Genomic DNA, 19,682 nt, shown 5'->3' on the forward strand with positions numbered 1-19,682 from the left:
AAGATCCCCTAGAAAAGCAAATGGCAACCCACTCCAGTATTCTTCCAGAAAATCCTTGGACGGAAGAGCCTGGCAGACTACAGTCCTTGGGGTCATAAATAGTTGGACACGACTGAAGTGACTTTGGTACCTTCTAGACTTACTCTATACCATTCTCAACCTTTTTTTGTCCCCTAAAGAAACTGACATGTAAGGATTACACTAAAAGGCATTCTGGACCTATCTAACAAATATTAAAAGCAAGTCTCAAAGGAATCAAATCATATCCAAGTTTACTTGACAGTATATAAGAACAGTGGAAAAGGGAATGGCAACCCACTCCAGTATTCTTGCCTGGGACATCCCACAGACAGAGGAGCTTGGTGGGCTACAGTCCGGGGAGATGCAGAGAGTCAAACATGACTGAGCAACTGAGCACACACCACATACATACAAGAACAAACTCCCCAGATATTTAAAGGAATAAAAAAAAACTTTAGTACTCAAAATCATATAAATTAACAATGTCTACCATGTAGTAATCAATTGCCACACATTCAAAGAAGCAGGAAAACAGACCCCTGAGAAGAAAAAATAATATCAGCCAACTCAGCAAAACACCCATGGCTGATTCATGTCAAATGTAGGGCAAAAACCACTACAATATTGTAAAGTAACTAGTCTTCAAATAAAATAAATTAATTAATTTAAAAAAATAAAACAAAAAGGTAGGAAACCTTTTCAGATAGATAAAAGCTGAAGAAGAAAAGTGATTCTAAGTAAAAATCTAGATACATACAGGAATGAAGAACACCAAAAATGGTAACTGTGTTAAGTAAATGTACAGAATTTTCTTCTTACTACTTAAACCTCTTTAAAAAGTAATTAACCAACTAATGAACTACACACTTGAAAATAGTCAAGATAAATAGTTAAGATGATAAAGTTTATGATGGTTGTACCACAATTTTTTAAATGATAGGTATTACATTTTTATTCAGACTAAAATTGAAGAAAGTAGGGAAAACCACTAGACCATTCAGGTATGACCTAAATCAAATCCCTTTTGATTATACAGTGAAAGTGAGAAATAGATTTAAGTGACTAGATCTGATAGATAGAGTGCCTGATGAACTATGGACTGAGGTTCATGACATTGTACAGGAGACAGGGATCAAGACCATCTCCATGGAAAAGAAATGCAAAAAAGCAAAATGGCTGTCTGGGGAGGCCTTACGAATAGCTGTGAAAAGAAGAGAAGCAAAAAGCAAAGGAGAAAGGGAAAGATATAAGCATCTGAATGCAGAGTTCCAAAGAATAGCAAGAAGAGATAAGAAAGCCATCCTCAGCGATCAAGGCAAAGAAATAGAGGAAAACAACAGAATGGGAAAGACTAGAGATCTTTTCAAAAAAAATTAGAGCTACCAAGGGAACATTTCATGCAAAGATGGGCTCGATAAAGGACAGAAATGGTATGGACCTAACAGAAACAGAAGATATTAAGAAGAGATGGCAAGAATACACAGAAGAACTGTACAAAAAAAATCTTCACGACCAAGATGATCATGATGGTGTGATCACTCACCTAGAGCCAGACATCCTGGAATGTGAAGTCAAGTGGGCCTTAGAAAGCATCACTACGAACAAAGGTAGTGGAGGTGATGGCATTCCAGTTGAGCTATTTCAAATCCTGAAAGATGATGCTGTGAAAGTGCTGCACTCAATATGCCAGCAAATTTGGAAAACTCAGCAGTGGCCACAGGACTGGAAAAGGTCAGTTTTCATTCCAATCCCAAAGAAAGGCAATGCCAAAGAATGCTCAAACTACTGCACAATTGCACTCATCTCACACACTAGTAAAGTTATGCTCAAAATTCTCCAAGCCAGGCTTCAGCAATATGTGAACCGTGAACTTCCAGATGTTCAAGCTGGTTTTAGAAAAGGCAGAGGAACCAGAGATCAAATTGCCAACATCCACTGGATCATGGAAAAAGCAAGAGAGTTCCAGAAAAACATCTATTTCTGCTTTATTGACTATGCCAAAGCCTTTGACTGTGTGGATCACAATAAACTGTGGAAAATTCTGAAAGAGATGGGAATACCAGACCACCTGACCTGCCTCTTGAGAATGCAGGTCAAGAAGCAACAGTTAGAACTGGACATGGAACAACAGACTGGTTCCAAATAGGAACAGGAGTACGTCAAGGCTGTATATTGTCACCCTGCTTGTTTAACTTATATGCAGAGTACATCATGAGAAACATTGGGCTGGAAGAAGCACAAGCTGGAATCAAGATTGCCAGAAGAAATATCAATAACCTCAGATATGCAGATGACACCATCCTTATGGCAGAAAGTGAAGAGGAACTAAAAAGCCTCTTGATGAAAGTGAAAGAGAAGAGTGAAAAAGTTGGCTTAAAGCTCAACATTCAGAAAACAAAGATCATGGCATCTGGTCCCATCACTTCATGGGAAATAGATGGGGAACCAGTGGAAACAGTATCAGACTTTATCTTTTTGGGCTCCAAAATTACTGCAGATGGTGACTGCAGCCATGAAATTAAAAGACGCTTACTCCTTGGAAGGAAAGTTATGACCAACCTAGATAGCATATTCAAAAGCAGAGACGTTACTTTGCCAACAAAGGTCCGTCTAGTCAAGGCTATGGTTTTTCCAGTGGTCATGTATGGATGAGAGAGTTGGACTGTGAAGAAAGCTGAGCACCGAAGAATTGATGCTTTTGAACTGTGGTGTTGGAGAAGACTCTTGAGAGTCCCTTGGACTGCAAGGAGATCCAACCAGTCCATTCTGAAGGAGATCAGCCCTGGGTGTTCTTTGGAAGGAATGATGCTAAAGCTGAAACTCCAGTACTTTGGTCACCTCATGCGAAGAGTTGACTCATTGGAAAAGACTCTGATGCTGGGAGGGATTGGGGGCAGGAGGAAAAGGGGACGACAGAGGATGAGATGGCTGGATGGCATCACCGACTTGATGGATGTGAGTTTGAGTGAACTCCGGGAGTTGGTGATGGACAGGGAGGCCTGGCGTGCTGTGGTTCATGGGGTCTCAAAGAGTCAGACACGACTGAGCGACTGAACTGAACATTTTTATACTGCAAAGTAATGAGCTAACATTGATGTTGCCAATCAAGTTATACTTAAGTATCTGATTCCACAATTATACTCCTTTTCTCTTATATTGAAAAACTTCATCAAACATTACATAATTACTGGACTTCCCTGGTGGTGTAGTGGATAAGAAATGCCTACCAATGCAAGAGACACAAGTTCAATCCCTCATCCAGAAAGATTCCACATGCCATGATGCAACTAAGCCCATGTGCCATAACTACTGAGTCTGCATTCTAGAGCATGCAGGTCACATGTTGAGCCTGTGAGCTGCAACTACTGAAGCCTGTGTACCCAGAACCTGTGCTCCACAACAAGCAAAGCCACAGCAATGAGAAGCCCACACACTGCAACAAAGAGTAGCCCCTGCTGGCCACAACCAGAGAAAGTTTGCTTAAAGTGGACAGTAAATCCCATGGACCAAGGAGCCTGGTAGGCTGCAGTCCATGGGGTAGCTAAGAGTAGGACACGACTGAGCGACTTCACTTTCACTTTTCACTTTCATGCATTGGAGAAGGAAATGGCAACCCACTCCAGTGTTCTTGCCTGGAGAATCCCAGGGATGGGGAAGCCTGGTGGGCTGCCATCTCTGGGGTTGCACAGAGTCCGACACGACTGAAGCAACTTAGCAGCAGCAGCAGCATAGAAGGTTGGAGTAACACGACCAACCAACTTGACATAATTGGCATTTATAGAGCACTGAACTCAACCAAAGAAAACAAATTCTTTTCAAGTGCACATGAAAAGCCTTCACCAAAATACACCATATCTGGGCCATGAAATAAATACCTACAAATTTAAAAGAATTAAAATCATACAAAGGAAGTTTTCTAATCATGATGAAATTAAAAATTATTTAAAACAGAGTAAAATAACAGAAACATTTCTTGATTTCTGGAAAACCTCCAAATACTTGGATATTAAACAGCATATCTTCAAATAATCCATAAGTCAAAGAAGTCACAAAAGAAACTTGAAAATATTTTTGGTTTAACAAAAAATGAAAAGACAACATACTAAAACTGGGGGAATGCAGCTAAATAGTACTTACAGGAAAATTTATATCATTTTCTATGAGACTAGTGTTATCTGATAAAAAACTACTCAAGGTTTATGAGGGGGGAAAACTACAAAAAATAACAAACCAATATTCTCTCATGAACATGATAATAAGTAATATTATAAACAAATGGAGTTTATCCTTGGAATACAAGATTGGTTTGACATTTGGAAATCAATCAATGCAATTCACCAAATTTGCAGACTTAAAAAAGAAAACTGGATATGATGATCTCAAAAAGATGCAGAAAAAGTATTTACAAAAGTCTAGCTAACATTTGTAATTAAAATTCTTGGCAAATTAAGAATAGATGAGAGCCTCCTCAACTTGATGAAGATCATCTATGAAAAGCCTGCAGCCAACATGATACTTAATGGTGAGTGGCTGAATGCTTTCTCTCTAAGATCAGAAACAAAGATGTCTGCACTCACTACTTCTTCACAACATTGCACTGGATGTCCTCGTTAGTGCAATAAGGGTGGCAGGGTGAAGTGGTGGGAGAGACACTGAGATTGGAAAAGAAGAACTAAAATAATCTTTATTTACAGTTGACATGATCATTTGAGGTTAGTGATATTTCTCATGGCAGTCTTGATTCCAACTTATGCTTCATCCAGCCTGGCATTTCGTATGATGTATTCTGCATATAACTTAAACAAGCAGAGTGACAATATATGGACTTGACGTACTCCTTTCCCAATTTGGAACCAGTCCATTGTTCCATGTCCACTTCTAACTTTTGCTTCCTAACATGCATACAGGTTTCTCAGGAGGCAGGTAAGGTGATCTGGTATTCTCAACTCTTTAAGGATTTTCCACAGTTTGACTGTGATCCACACAGTCAAATGCTTTAGCATAGTCAATGAAGCAGAAGTAGATGTTTTTCTGGAATTTTCTTGCTTTTTCTATGATCCAATGGATGTTGGCAATTTGAAATACTGGGCTGGATGAAGCACTAGCTGGAATCAAGATTGCTGGGAGAAATATCAATGACCTCAGATATGCAGATGATACCACCCTTGTGGCTTAAAGTTAAGAAAAACTAAAGAGCCTCTTGAGGAAAGTGAAAGAGGAGAGTGAAAAAGCCGGCTTAAAACTCAACATTCAGAAAACTAAGATCATGGTATCTGGTCTCCTCACTTCATGGCAAATAGATGGGGAAACAATGGGAACAGTGACAGACTTTATTTTTCTTGGGCTCCAAAATCACTGCAGGTGGTGACTGCAGCCATGAAATTAAAAGATGCTTGCTCCTTGGAAGAAAATCTATGACCAACCTAGACAGCATATTAAAAAGAAGAAGCACTGCTTTGCCAGCAAAGGTCATCTAGTCAACACTATGGTTTTTCTAGTAGTCGTATATGGATTTGAGAGTTGGAAGGTAAAGAAACCTGAGCACAGAAGAATTGATGCTTTTTGAACTGTGGTGTTGGAGAAGACTCTTGAGAGCCCCTTGGACTGCAAGGAGATCCAACCAGTCCATCCTAAAGGAAATCAGCCCTGAATATTCACTGGAAGGACTGATGCTGAGGCTGAAGCTCCAAATAATGTGGCCACATGATACAATGAACTGACTTATTGGAAACGACCCTGATGCTTGGAAAGATTGAAAGCAGGAGAAGGGGATGACAGAGGATGAGATGGTTGGATGGCATCACCGACTCAATGGACATGAGTCTGAGCAAGCTTGGGGAGTTGGTGGTGGACAGGGAAGCCTGGAGTGCTGCTGTTCATGGGGTTGCAAAGAGACACAGCTGAATGCCTTAACTAAATTGATATGACCATCTAAATACAGAATTTGAAGGAATCTATTAAAAAGCTACTGGAACTAACAGGTGAATTTATCAAGGTTGTAAGATACAGAAACCAATTGTATTGCAGCAAACAATTAGAAATCAAAATTAAAAATTTACAGTGGCATCAGCAAATATGAAATACCTAGGCATAAATTGAAGGAAAAATCTATATGACCTGTACACTGAAAAGTAATAAACACTGTTCATAAAACTTAAAGACTTAAACAAAGAGCTATAAGATATTCATGGATCAGAAGACTCAATATTGTTAAGATCAGTCTCTCCAAATTGATGTATATAGTCAATGTAATCATAATCAAAAATTCCAGCTGGTTGTGTGTATGTGTATTGACAAGTAGACTTGAAAACTTTCATGTAAATGCAAAGGAACTAGAATAATCAAAATAATTTTGGAAAAAAATTGGAGAACTTACATTACCTCATTTTAAGACTTATTATAAAACTACTATAATCAAGATGTGGTGGTACTGGCTTTAAGATAGACATGCAGATCAATGGAACAGAATAGAGAGTTGAGAAATAGACCCAAACACATGTTGTTGAGTTTCAATACATATACCAAGGCAATTTTATTGGTAAAGGATATTCTTTTCAACAAATTGGATACTCAAATGCAGAGAAATAAATCTTGATCTTTATCTCATATTGTTGTTTAGTCGCTAAATTGTGTCCAACTCTTTGCAACCCCATGGACAGAGGATATATGGGATCCTCTGTCCATGGGATTTCCCAGGCAAGGATGCTGGAGTGGGTTGCCATTTCCTTCTCCAGGGGATCTTCCCTACCAAGGGATCGAACTTGCATCTCCTGCCTGGCAGGTGGATTATTTACTACTGTACCACCTGGAGCCCTTTTGTCATATATAACTTAATTTGAAAAATATCATAGATCTAAATATAAGAATGAACTCTATAGTGCATACAACTCAATATCTAAAGAACAAACAATCCAATCACAAAATGAGAAGATCTATATAGGCATTTCTCCAAAGCCATACAGAGGGCCAGTGAGCACATGAAAATATGCTCAACATTGCTAATTATTAGAGAAATGCAAATCAAAACCACAGTGAGGTATCATTTCACACATATCAGGATGGCAATCATCAAAAAGTCTAAAAATAGTCAATACTGGAGAGAGTGTGTTGAAAAGGGAATCCTCCTAATACTGTTAGTGGGAATGTAAATTGGTGCTGCTACTATGGTAAACAGTAAAAAGGTTCCCTAAAAAACTAAAAATAGAGCTACCATATGATCCAGCAATCCCATAATTCCTGGCCATGTATGCAGCAAAGACAGAGATGCTAATTTGAAAGAATACGTGTACCCCAACGATCATAGCACCACTATTTACAATAGCCAAGACATGGAAGCAACCCAAGTCCCCATCAGTAAATAATTGGTTTAAGAAGATGTGGTATACATTTATATGTGTGTGTGTGGGCTCAGTCCCTCAGTTGTGTCCTACACTTTGTGACCCCATGGACAGGAGACTGCCAGGCTCTTCTGTCCATGGAATTTTTCAGGCAAGAATACTGGAGTGGGTTGCCATTTCCTACTCCAGTGGATCTTCCCAACCCAAGGATTGAACCCATGTCTCTTGCGTCTCCTGCACTGACAGATTCTTTACCACTGTGCCACTGATTTGTATGGTATATGTATATATACTATATATGTGTGTATACATATATATATATATAAAACGGAATATTAGCCATAAGAAAGAACAAAATAATGCCATTTGCAGCAACATGGATAGACCTGAAGAATATCATACTGAGTGAAGTAAGTCAGATAAAGAAAAGACAAATATTACATGATATCACTTATATGTGGAATCTAATAATAATACAAATGAAACTACATACAAAACAGAATCAGACTCACAGACATAGAAAACAATCTTACAATTACCAAAGGAGAAAATGTGGGGAGGGATAACTTAGGATAATGGGATTAACAGATACAAACTATTCATATAGATACAATCAGTTCAGTTCAGTCGCTCAGTCGTATCCAACTCTTTGCGACCCTATAAATCACAGCATGCCAGGCCTCCCTGTCCATCACCAACTCCCGGAGTTCACCCAAACTCACGTGCATCGAGTTCGGTGATGCCATCCAGCCATCTCATCCTCTGTCGTCCCCTTCTCCTCCTGCCCCCAATCCCTCCCAGCATCAGTCTTTTCCAATGAGTCGACTCTGCATGAGGTGGTCAAAGTGTTGGAGTTTCAGCCCCAGCATCCAATATTATATATTAAATAGATAAGTAACAAGAATTTACTGTATAACATAGGGGAACATATTCAATATCTTATAATAATCTATAATGCAAAATAATCTGAAAAGTATGTATTTTTCTGAAAAAAAAAAAAAAAGCACTTTATGAGACCTTAAAAAAGTGAGTGTTAACACCAAGTAAGTACTTATCCAAAAGTAAGCAAACAAGGAAACCTTAGTGTCTATGGTTCTAGCAAAGATTTCATAAGTAGGACATAGAAGGCATGAATTAGAAAAGAGTGTTAAATTGCATTTCATCGATGTTAAAAGCTTTTGCTCTGCTAAAGACATTTTTGCAAAAATACGAATGCAAGTCACAGACAGGAAGAGAACATTTGCAAAATATGTACATGATAAAAGTCTTGTAACTAGAATATGTAAAAAAAACTCAAAATTTAGTGATAAGAAGACAACCTAATTTTAAAATGGGCAAATGATCTGAACACTACCAATGAATATGCAGATAGAAAGTAAGTACAAGTGACTAATGACAATCATCATTAGTCATTAGGAAAGTGCAAACCAAAGCTGTAGTGAGAAAACATTATACAACTACTAGAATGGCTAAAATATTCTGTCCTAGCAATTTTTGGCATGGATACAGAACAAATGCAAATTAGTACACCTACTTTGGATAACAGTTTGACAGTTGTTGTTTTTTTTAATTTTACAAGTTAAACACACATCTACCATTTCATCCAACCATTCTACTCAGTTATTTACCCACTAGAAATAAAACATATGTCTACAGAAAGATGGTAATACAAGTTCATAGCAGCTTTATTTGTAATAGCCCCAAACCAGAAACAACCCATCAACCCAAATGTCAATGGATAAACAAATTATGATGTATCTACACAAAGGAATACTACTTGGCAGTACAAGGAATGAACTATTCATACATAAAAACATGGATGAATTTCAAAATGGTGATGCTGAATGAAAGCAATCAGTTGAGAGAGAGTACATAAATGATTTCATTTATATCAAATTATAGAAGGAAATGGCAACCCACTCCAGTGTTCTTGCCTGGAGAATCCCAGGGATGGGGGAGCCTGGTGGGCTTCCGTCTATGGGGTTGCACAGAGTTGGACACGACTGGAGCAACTTAGCAGCAGCAGCAGCATAGAAAATACAAACAAATCTAGAATGGCACAAAGCAGATCAGTAGTTATCTGGAGATGAGGGTTGGGGAAAGGGGGCAGGAAGGATACCAAGTACTTCAAGAACTTTGGGGGTGATGGATATATTCATTTCTTTTATTATAGTGATGGATTCACAAGTACATACTTTTCAAAACTCTTCAAATTGTAGAGCTTAAACACAATTTATTATTTATCACTTATGCTCAATAAGCTGTAAAAAATGTTAAAAGAACATGTTCAGGCAATCAGAAGATCTCCATGGAGTACTCCTTCATCTCCTGTGGTTGCAGGGTGAGCTGGAGGCAATCCAGGTGTGATTGAAAGGGTCACAAACAGTGCTTGCAATGTAATGAAAAAACTAAACAGGTCTTGTGCACTAAGCTAAGGGCATTATTGGAGAAGCGGGACCATGAGACCTCAATTCAGTTTAGTTCAGTTGCTCAGCCGTGTCTGACTCTGTGATCCCATGAATTGCAGCACGCCAGGCCTTCCTGTCCATCACCAACTCCCAGAGTTCATTCAACTCATGTCCGTCGAGTCAGTGATGCCATCCAGTCATCTCATCCTCTGTCGTCCCCTTCTCCTCCTGCCCCCAATCCCTCCCAGCATTAGAGTCTTTTCCAAAGAGTCAACTCTTCATGTGAGGTGGCCAAAGTATTGGAGTTTCAGCTTTAGCATCATTCCTTTAAAGAACACCCAGGACTGATCTCCTTTAGAATGGACTGGTTGGATCTCCCTGCAGTCCAAGGGACTCTCAAGAGTCTTCTCCAACACCATAGTTCAAAAGCATCAATTCTTTGGCACTCAGCCTTCTTCACAGTCCAACTCTCACATCCATACATGACCACTGGAAAAACCATAGCCTTGACTAGACGGACCTTTGTTGGCAAAGTAATGTCTCTGCTTTTGAATATGCTATCTAGGTTGGTCATAACTTTCCTTCCAAGGAGTAAGCGTCTTTTAATTTCATGGCTGCAATCACCATCTGCAGTGATTTTGGAGCCCAGAAAAATAAAGTCTGACACTGTTTCCACTGTTTCCCTGTCTATTTCCCATGAAGTGATGGGAATAAACTAAGATGCCATGATCTTAGTTTTCTGAATGTTGAGTTTTAAGCCAACTTTTTAACTCTCCTCTTATTTGGGCAGACATAGATAAGGCTTGAGAAGCTTGAGCCTTCAAACTCTCCTGTTGGTGAAGGAAACTCTTCCTTCGTGTTTTGAGGGAACAAGCCCTTTTCTGCATAAAGGCCTTTCAATGACTGTACCTGGCTCAGTTGCCTCACACACTTGTGCTGATTCTCCTTAGGATTGCCCCAGAACCATTTCCTCATTGCCTCCAGCCCACAATGAGACTTATATCTCAGGACAGTACAGAGAGGTATAAGGTCGACTCCAAGAGGAGCTAACTTATTTATTAACCAAAAGAGTTCTGAGGATTTACCAATCTGTGTTGACAGGAGCTCAGAAGGATGTGTGAAAGCGGATTCTATGGTGTTCAAGAGTTGATTGGGCTGAACTTATTGATATTACCACACTCACTTGAGATTAGCGATTTAATGTGTTGGCTTGAGTATCCAGAAATGGTGTTCAGGAAATTCCCTGGCTGTCCAGTGGTTAGGATTCCACACTTTAACCTCAGGGGGCACAGGTTGGATCCTTGGTTGGGGAACTAAGATCCCACAAACCATACGGTGCAGCCAAAACAAACAAACACATAAAAAAAAAATAACCAGAAATAGTGTTTACATTGGCATAACAAAGCCTGAACTCAGTCAAAGCTCTACAGTTAGAAAATGCCCGAACTTCTCGAGTACTCTGTAGAAAAGGACTTCGAAAAGAGGCTTGGGTAAAGCATATGTTTGTTCCTTTTATATGCAATCTGCTCAACCACCCACTAGCTGCAACCCAGGGGGTCCCAGAGGAAATGCTTTTCATCAAATCATTAGGAAATGAGGGGAGCAGCAGAATTCTTAATGAACTTGTGGTGGCCATTTCTTTATAGAGTGTGGGTGACAGTGGGGAAAGCTCCCCTGGAATTGGTTCCTGTAGTTCACTGGGAATAATGGAACTTTGAAGTGGTGGAAGTGACATAAATTGCAGCTAAGCTTCCTCCAGATGTGGTTTCTTTAATGGAACAAATCAACACTGTCCCTGGCATATGTTAGGCTGCTGTTGACTTAGCAAGTGTGTTCTTTCCCATCCCGATCAGTAAGCAAAGAGAGGAGTTTGCATTTAAATGGAAAGAACAGTGTGTCTTTACCTCTTACTCTCAGAGCTCTGTGCGCTTTCTTGCTCTTATCCCCAGGAGCATGCTACCTCAGTGCTCAAAGAACATCATGCCTGTCCTTTACACTGGTGACCTTATACTAATTGACCACGGTTAGGAGAAACTAACAACTCCCTAGATTAGGGGTCCCCATCCCCCCCCGGGCCATAGATTGCTAGTGGTCCCCAGCCTGTTAGGAACCAGGTCCCACAGCAGGAGGTGAGTGGAGGGCGAGCTCCTGTCAGAGCAGTGGCAGCATTAAATTCTCAGAGGAGCACGAACCCTCCTGTGAACTGCACACGCAAGGGATCTAGGTTGCACACTACTTATGAAACTCTAATGCCTGATCATCTGAGGAAGAGCTGAGGTGGTGCCAAAAAGTCTGGGGACCGCTGCCCTGGATGACTTAATAGGACAAATACACACTACAGGGCGGGAGATAAACTTGGCCAAAAGTTAAGGGTCTGCCACGTAGCTGAAGCTCACAGACATTTTGGGATATCCTTTCTAAAGTAAGAGACAAGATGCTATACCTTGCACCATCCACCTTGAAGACAAACACTCTCTAGATTTGGGAGATAAAATATGTCACATTTGGGCATGCGGCTCCAATGCATATACTAGATAACTAATAAGGCTAGCAGGCACCAGTGAGACATGGTGTAAGAAAGAACACAGTAGCGGGTTCATAATGTGGGGCAAACTGCCCTACCCCTTGGGCTTCATAGCCCAGCAGTCCCAACAGTGTTGGAAATATCTCTGACTGTGAAAGACTGTGTGGGGTCTCTAAAGCATCCTAATGGGAGGATCATAGCACAGACTTCTAGGGTTTAGGAGTAAGGTAGTGCCTTTCTCTGTCAAAAACTACTTGAAAAATTGTTCTGGGCTAGCTACTGGGCCCTAGTAGAGACTGGAAGCTTGTCAGTAGGATACCAAATGCTATGTTTAAGAACCGACGTGGATTTTATCTAATCCACTGAACTGTGAAACAGAGTATACAGCATCATTTCAGTATAAAGTAGATCCAGTATATATGAGAATGGGTCTGAAAGGTCCAGAAGCCCAAAGGAAGATATGTAAGTAGGTGGCTCAGACTTCTTCAACACCTACTTATGCTACATTGGCTCCTCTTCATCACCATACTTTTGGCTTCACCGGGAGTCAGTTGTGACGTGTTACCAGAGGGAGAGTATATTTGGTCTAATTCACCATGAATCTGCACAGGATGTTAGGAACATCCAAAAATAGACAGCCACTAGATTACAATCCCTCAGTTAGCCCAGAAAGTGGTCAAAGGATATTCACCCAATGAGCACAACTGAAGGAAGCTACTCTTCATATATGAGTAGGGGGTAGAATCTTATTGACTATGAGCAGTAACTAAAAGTTTCTCAGTTGATTGGGGCCTTGAAAATAATTAAGTTGGAAAACAGTGATTAGGTCTAATTAGGTCTGCAGAGACAGATGCTAAGAATGGGCACTGAATATATTCATGTCCTTGTGACTGTCCTCCAAAGGGCCTAGATGAGGCATGGGTTTGGGTGGACTCCAGGAGCTGGTGATGGACATTGAGGCCTGGTGTGCTGCGGTTCATGGAGTCGCAAAGAGTCGGACACGACTGAGCGACTGAACTGAACTACAAACAAAACTAGTGGAGGTGATGGAATTCCAGCTGAGCTATTTCAAATCCTAAAACATGATGCTGTTAAAGTGCTACACTCAATATGCCAGCAAATTTGGAAAACTCAACAATGGCCTCAGGACTGAAAAAGTTCAGTTTTCATTCCATTCCAAAAGAAAGGCAATGCCAAAGAATGTTCAAAGTACCATATAATTGTGCTCATTTCACATGCTAGCAAGCTAGTGCTCAAAATCCTTCAAGCTAGGCTTTAGAAGTACATGAACCAAGAACTTCCAGGTGTACTAGCTAGATTTACAAAAGGCAGAGAAATGAGAGCAAATTGCCAACATCTATTGGATTATAGAAAAAACAAGGGAATTCCAGAAAAACATCTGCTTCATTGACTACACTAAAGCCTTTTACTGTATGGATCACAACAAAGTGGAAAATTCTTAAAAGAGCTAGGAATACCAGACCACCTTACCTGTCTCCTGAGAAACCTGTATGCAAAACAAGAAATAGCAGTTAGAACCTGACATGGAACAATGTACCGATTAAAAATGGAAAAAGCAGTATGTACGTCAAAGCTGTATATTGTTACTCTGCTTATTTAACTTCTGTGCAGAGTACATGATGTGAAATGCCAGGCTGGATGAATCACAAGTTGTATCAAGATTGCCAGGAGAAATATCAGCAATCTCAGATATGCAGATGATATCACTCTAATGGCAGAAAGCAAAGAGGGACTAAACAGCCTCTTGATGAGAGTGAAAGAGAATGAAAAAGGTGGCTTAAAACTCAACATTCAAAAACTAAGATCACGGCATCTGGTCCCATCACTTCATGGTAAATAAATGGGAAAAAGTGGAAACAGTGGCAGATTTTATTTTCTTGTGCTCCAAAATCATGGCAGATGGTGACTGCAGCCATGAAATTTAAAAATGCTTGCTCTTTGGAAGAAAAGCTATGACCAACCTAGACAGCATATTAAAAAGCAGAGACATTACTTTGCCAACAAAGTCAGTATAGCCAAAACTATGGTTTTTCCAGTAGTCATATATGAATGTGACAGTTGGACCTTAAAGAAGGCTGAGCACTAAAGAATTGATGCTTCTGAATTGTGGTGCTGGAGAAGACTCTTGAGAGTCCTTTGGACTACAAGGAGATCAAACCAGTCGATCCTAAAGGAAATCAATCCTGAATATTCATTGGAAGAACTGATGCTGAAGCTCCAATGCCTTGGCCAGATAATGCAAAGAGCCAGCTCGTTGGAAAAGACATTGTTGCTGGGAAAGATTGAGGACAAGAGGAGAAGGGGGCAGAAGAGGATGAGATGGTTGGATGGCATCATTTGCTCAATGGACATGAGTCTAATCAAACTCTGGGAGATAGTGAAGGACAGGGAAATCTGGCATACTGCTGTTTGTGGGGTTGCAAAGAGTCAGACATAACTTAGCGACTGAACAACAGAAACAACTCAATGACTGCTCAAATTGTTCAGGCTACAGGGATGGAAGCTATACTTAGACTCATCAGATCAGATCAGATCAGTCGCTCAGTCATGTCCGATTCTTTGTGACCCCATGAATTGCAGTACGCCAGGCCTCTCTGTCCATCACCAACTCCCGGAGTTCACTCAGACTCACGTCCATCGGGTCAGTGATGCCATCCAGCCATCTCATCCTCTGTCGTCCCCTTCTCCTCCTGCCCCCAATCCCTCCCAGCATCAGTCTTTTCCAATGAGTCAACTCTTCTCATGAGGTGGCCAAAGTACTGGAGTTTCAGCTTTAGGATCATTCTTTCCAAAGAAATCCCAGGGCTGATCTCCTTCAGAATGGACTGGTTGGATCTCCTTGCAGTCCAAGGGACTCTCAATAGTCTTCTCCAACACCACAGTTCAAAAGCATCAATTCTTCAGTGTTCAGCCTTCTTCACAGTCCAACTCTCACATCCATACATGACCACAGGAAGAACCATAGCCTTGACTAGACGAACCTTTGTTGGCAAAGTAATGTCTCTGCTTTTGAATATGCTATCTAGGTTGGTCATAACTTTCCTTCCAAGGAGTAATCTTTTCTTCACTACGGCCATTCTGGCTCTATAGTCACAGCTGACTGTATAGCAAAAGTTATAGCTTTGCCCTCCATAATGGGATATGCTGGCTACCCAGTGGTGGGCTAATTATACTGGGCCCTTCCCATAATACAGGAGGAACCCTTCTGTCTTCAGAATGATAAACATTCATGTATAACATTCATGTATATATAAACATAACATGTATTATATTTTATTTCTCTGCTCCATCACTCTGTCAGCCATACCATTCATTATGTTATGCCTATCCATCATCATTTTATTCCATACAACACAATCTACAACCAGGCGACCCATGTACAGCCAAGGAACTGTGGTCATGGGCTCAGAACAACAAAATACACTCATCATTACCTAGAAACAGCTGACTTTGACAGAATAGCAGTAAGACTTGCTGACAGTCAGCTATAGCACCAGCTAGGAGCCATCTAGTAATAAGCTAATACACATGAATAATAATTTCCTATTTTATTTATTCTTTTTTTTGTTTATTTATTCTCAAAACAGTCCTCATCCATAACTGAGCTCTGTATTTCTAATTATAATGTCGTTTCCATCTCAAATTCAACAAGTCCAAAGCTCAGTTTCTTATGTTTCCCATCATAAAAGGGGATTCTTTTCAGTAGTCCCCCCGGCCTCAGTTTATGACACTATCATTTACTTAGTCATCCAAGCCAGAAATGCAGATGTTGCCCTACATTTCTTACCTTTCATAAACTCCTGTAGGTAACCCATCGTTAGGTCTTATTAATTGTGCTTCCAAAATATCTCCCAAATCTGGCACTTCTCCCACTGCCAACTGGAGCATTTCATCATCCTCAACTCTACTCTACCCGGCAAGTCCTTCTAGTTGGTCCCTTTGTTGCTAATAGCTCCTCTGTTTATTTGTTTAGTTACTTCAGTCGTGTCCAACTCTTTGCGACCTCATGGACTGTAGCCCGCTGGGCTCCTCTCTATATAAATCTTGAGGTGATATTTCTAAAACTGATTAAATCACTTCCTTACCTGAAACCTATCTGGGGCTTCGCATCCCTTACATCCCACATGCTATTCCTTATCCCTGCTGCTGCTGCTGCTGCTAAGTCGCTTCAGTCATGTCCAACTCTGTGCAACCCCATAGACGGCAGCCCACCAGGCTCCCCGCCCCTGGGACTCTCCAGGCAAGATCACTGGAGTGGGTTGCCATTTCCTTCTCCAATGCATGAAAGAGAAAAGTGAAAGTGAAGTCGCTCCGTCGTGTCTGACTCCTAGCAACCACATGGACCGCAGCCTATCAGGCTCCTCCATCCATGGGGTTCTCCAGGCAAGAGCACTGGAGTGGGGTGCCATCGCCTTCTCCCATCATGATATTTAGACAAAGTTTAATTAAAAAATTTAAACATGAAATTTTTTAGTTTAGAAAGGAGGACATTTTAAGGGAATATATTGCAATACCACTTATAAAGTCAAATTTTATATTTTTTGTTTTCTTTTAAAACACCACCCTATAAAACAAGTTATGATTATTATAAAGCAGTCTTTATTTCTGATCACTATTATATTTGCAATTCTGTTTGTACTGGCTAGCTTGTTTTTATGATTGTTAGAGCCCACCTAATAGTGACTAATATTTAAAGAGTTCAAAACAGAATTTTATTATTGGAATAAATTTCTTAATTCTCTGTAAAACGAAGTATGAGAGCAAAAATAGATATCGGAATTGTCTATTATGTTTTAAAAAAGGAATATTATCCAAGTTTCCAGATCTGATCTTAAATGTTTGTATATGTGGAAAGGTAAAACATGGAGTAATTGATAAAAAATACATTCACCCCCAGTCTTCCAGCATTTTTTAATTTCTAAATGTATTTTTGTTATGACATGAGAATTAGTTAATAAATCTGGGCCAGTGGATACCATCATTCATTCATTCATTTAAAATATTTGTTCAGGGAATAGAGGATAGAGTAGAAGATCGCAAATTTTATGAAGGAATTTCACCTCTGTACATGATGCTTTGCAAACAGTTGGCACTCAATATTAAATGAATATTAAATGAATAACTGAACAAAGACCTATAGAAAAATTGTGAAATCATAGTTTATTATAACTTGTACTCTTACTAAACAATATAAATCAAGAGGTATGTTCCTGCTTCTATAAAATACATTAGTTCTTAAAAAATAAAATAAAATACATTAGTTCTTGTGGATTATTGGGGCTTCCCTGGTGGTTCAGAATGTAAATCATCTACCTGCAGTGTAGGAGACCCGGGTTTGATTCCTGGGTCGGGAAGATCCCCTGGAGAAGGAAATGGCAACCCATTCCAGGACTCTTGCCTGGAAAATCCCATGGACGGAGGAGCCTGCTAGGCTACGTCCACGGGGTCCGCAAAGAGTTGGACATGACTGAGCGACTTCCCTTTCTTTCTTTCTCATTAATTATTATCCATTTAAAGGCTGACAAAGTGGAAGCTTCCTGAGTGCAGGGGCGTGTCTTGTCATTGTCTTATCTCTTGGCACAGGATTATGTAAGCTTTCTTTTATTGAATGCTTACTATGTGCTAGTCATTGTCCTAAATGTTTTACAGGGATTTACACTTCTAAACCTCTCAAGAAAGATAGGAGGAAGTAGTGGGGTTTTTTTTGAAGTATAGTTGATTTACAATACTGTATTAGTTTCAAGTGTACAACGTAATGATTCAATATTTTTAAAGATTATACTCCACTTAATATTATTATAAAACACTGGCTATATTTTCTTGTGCTGTACAATATACTACCCTTGTTGCTTATCTATTTTGTACATGGTAGTATGAACTCCCTCCTCCTTCTCTCTCACCAGTGGTAACCTGCTAGTTTGTTCTCTACATCTGTGGGTCTGTTTTTGTTTTACTACATATATTTAATTTGTTTTAGTTTTTAGATTAGCCATGTAACTTTGTAAAAGTTACTCTTCCGGGGTTTATTGCATTGCCTGTGAAACAAATGGGATAGTTATTTGGTCTCCAAGATCCTTTGACTCTGTAATTCTATACTTACTGAGAGGTGATTTTGACATGAGGCTTCTCTAGTTAGTGTGGTTGATTAAGCTGCTTTGTTTTTTCCCAGATGATCCCGTCACATACAACTTGGCTTAAATGTATTTAAATTAAATAGGATGAAAACTTTGTTTACAATATAAATAGTCTGACAGCAATAATGTATATTAATTGCATCCACTTGCAGTCACCTAATTCAAAGGATTTACATCACTCTTCCTTTCCTATATGTAGGTACTACGCAGGAAACCTGGAGGCTAAGTCAACAAATTACGAAACTGTAGGTTTAATTCAGACAGCAACAAAAGGCCTATTAAGAACTATTGAAGATGGTGGAGTAGATTCTGTGATGGAATGGGAAGTGGATGAAGTGCTGAACTGGACAAACACACTCAACTTTGATGAGTAAATATATGTTGCTATTCTTGGGGAGCAAGGGCATACATCAGGTGTCGGGGCAGTCAATATTTTTCTAATATTTCTCACTTGGATCTTGGGGGCCACTAACATACTCTTAAAAACCCCTTGCATATTTATTATCTGTATAGAAAGAAAAGAAGAGGAAATGAGAGAGAAATATAAAAAGGTATGATCTGAAAATAGAAAAAAGAAAAATAGATTTAGGTGTTCTTTATTATCAGACTTTATTCTTATGCCTTAGTTTAACTCTGTCTTAGTCTTACTTTGGGATACAGAAACCAAGCCAAGAACATGAAATTAATAATATAAAGAATTTCCTTAATCTGTATTCCCTAATCTTCCTGTGTGGGACATTAAAGAGTTATTTTTTAGTGACATATTTTGGCCCTTGAAAAACATTTTTAGGATTTTTTTGTGTGATGGAAATTAAAAAATACTTCATGTAGCCATTAGGGCAAAGCAAATCAAAATTATAACTATAATTAAAAAGACATGGTAATCAGTATTAGCAAGAATTTGGAGAAATTGAAGTCCTTATATCTTTGTAGGAATGTACAATGGTGTAGCCATTTTGGAAAACAATCAGGAAGTTCCTCAAATGGTTCAAACTTGAGTTGCCATATAATCCAGCATTTCTACTCCTCAATATATACACAAGAGAAATGAAAACACATGTCCATAAAAACTTTACATGAATGTTCATAACATTGTTATTCATAATAGCCAAGAATTAGAAACAATCTGTTCATGAACTGATGATTAAAATGTGACATATCCAAATAATGAAATATTATTTGGCAATAAAAAGAAATGCTACAACTTTGATGAGCCTGCTGAGTGAAAGAAGTCAGT

The 19,682-nt window shown here is 39.4% G+C and overlaps 1 protein-coding gene across 1 annotated transcript in view; it reads left to right on the plus strand.

The window, feature by feature from the left end:
- Positions 1–18,837, plus strand: part of C15H11orf65 (chromosome 15 C11orf65 homolog) — a 58,380-nt gene extending 39,543 nt beyond the window's left edge. The window contains exon 6 of the mRNA XM_070383217.1: positions 18,645–18,837. Coding sequence (XP_070239318.1) covers positions 18,645–18,819 — 175 coding nt within the window. The 3' untranslated portion in view covers positions 18,820–18,837. The remainder of the gene's footprint in view (positions 1–18,644) is intronic.
- The last annotated feature ends 845 nt before the right edge of the window (positions 18,838–19,682 follow it).

The sequence above is a fragment of the Bos mutus genome, chromosome 15 (assembly GCF_027580195.1).
Source record: "Bos mutus isolate GX-2022 chromosome 15, NWIPB_WYAK_1.1, whole genome shotgun sequence".
Classification (NCBI taxonomy): domain Eukaryota; kingdom Metazoa; phylum Chordata; class Mammalia; order Artiodactyla; family Bovidae; genus Bos; species Bos mutus.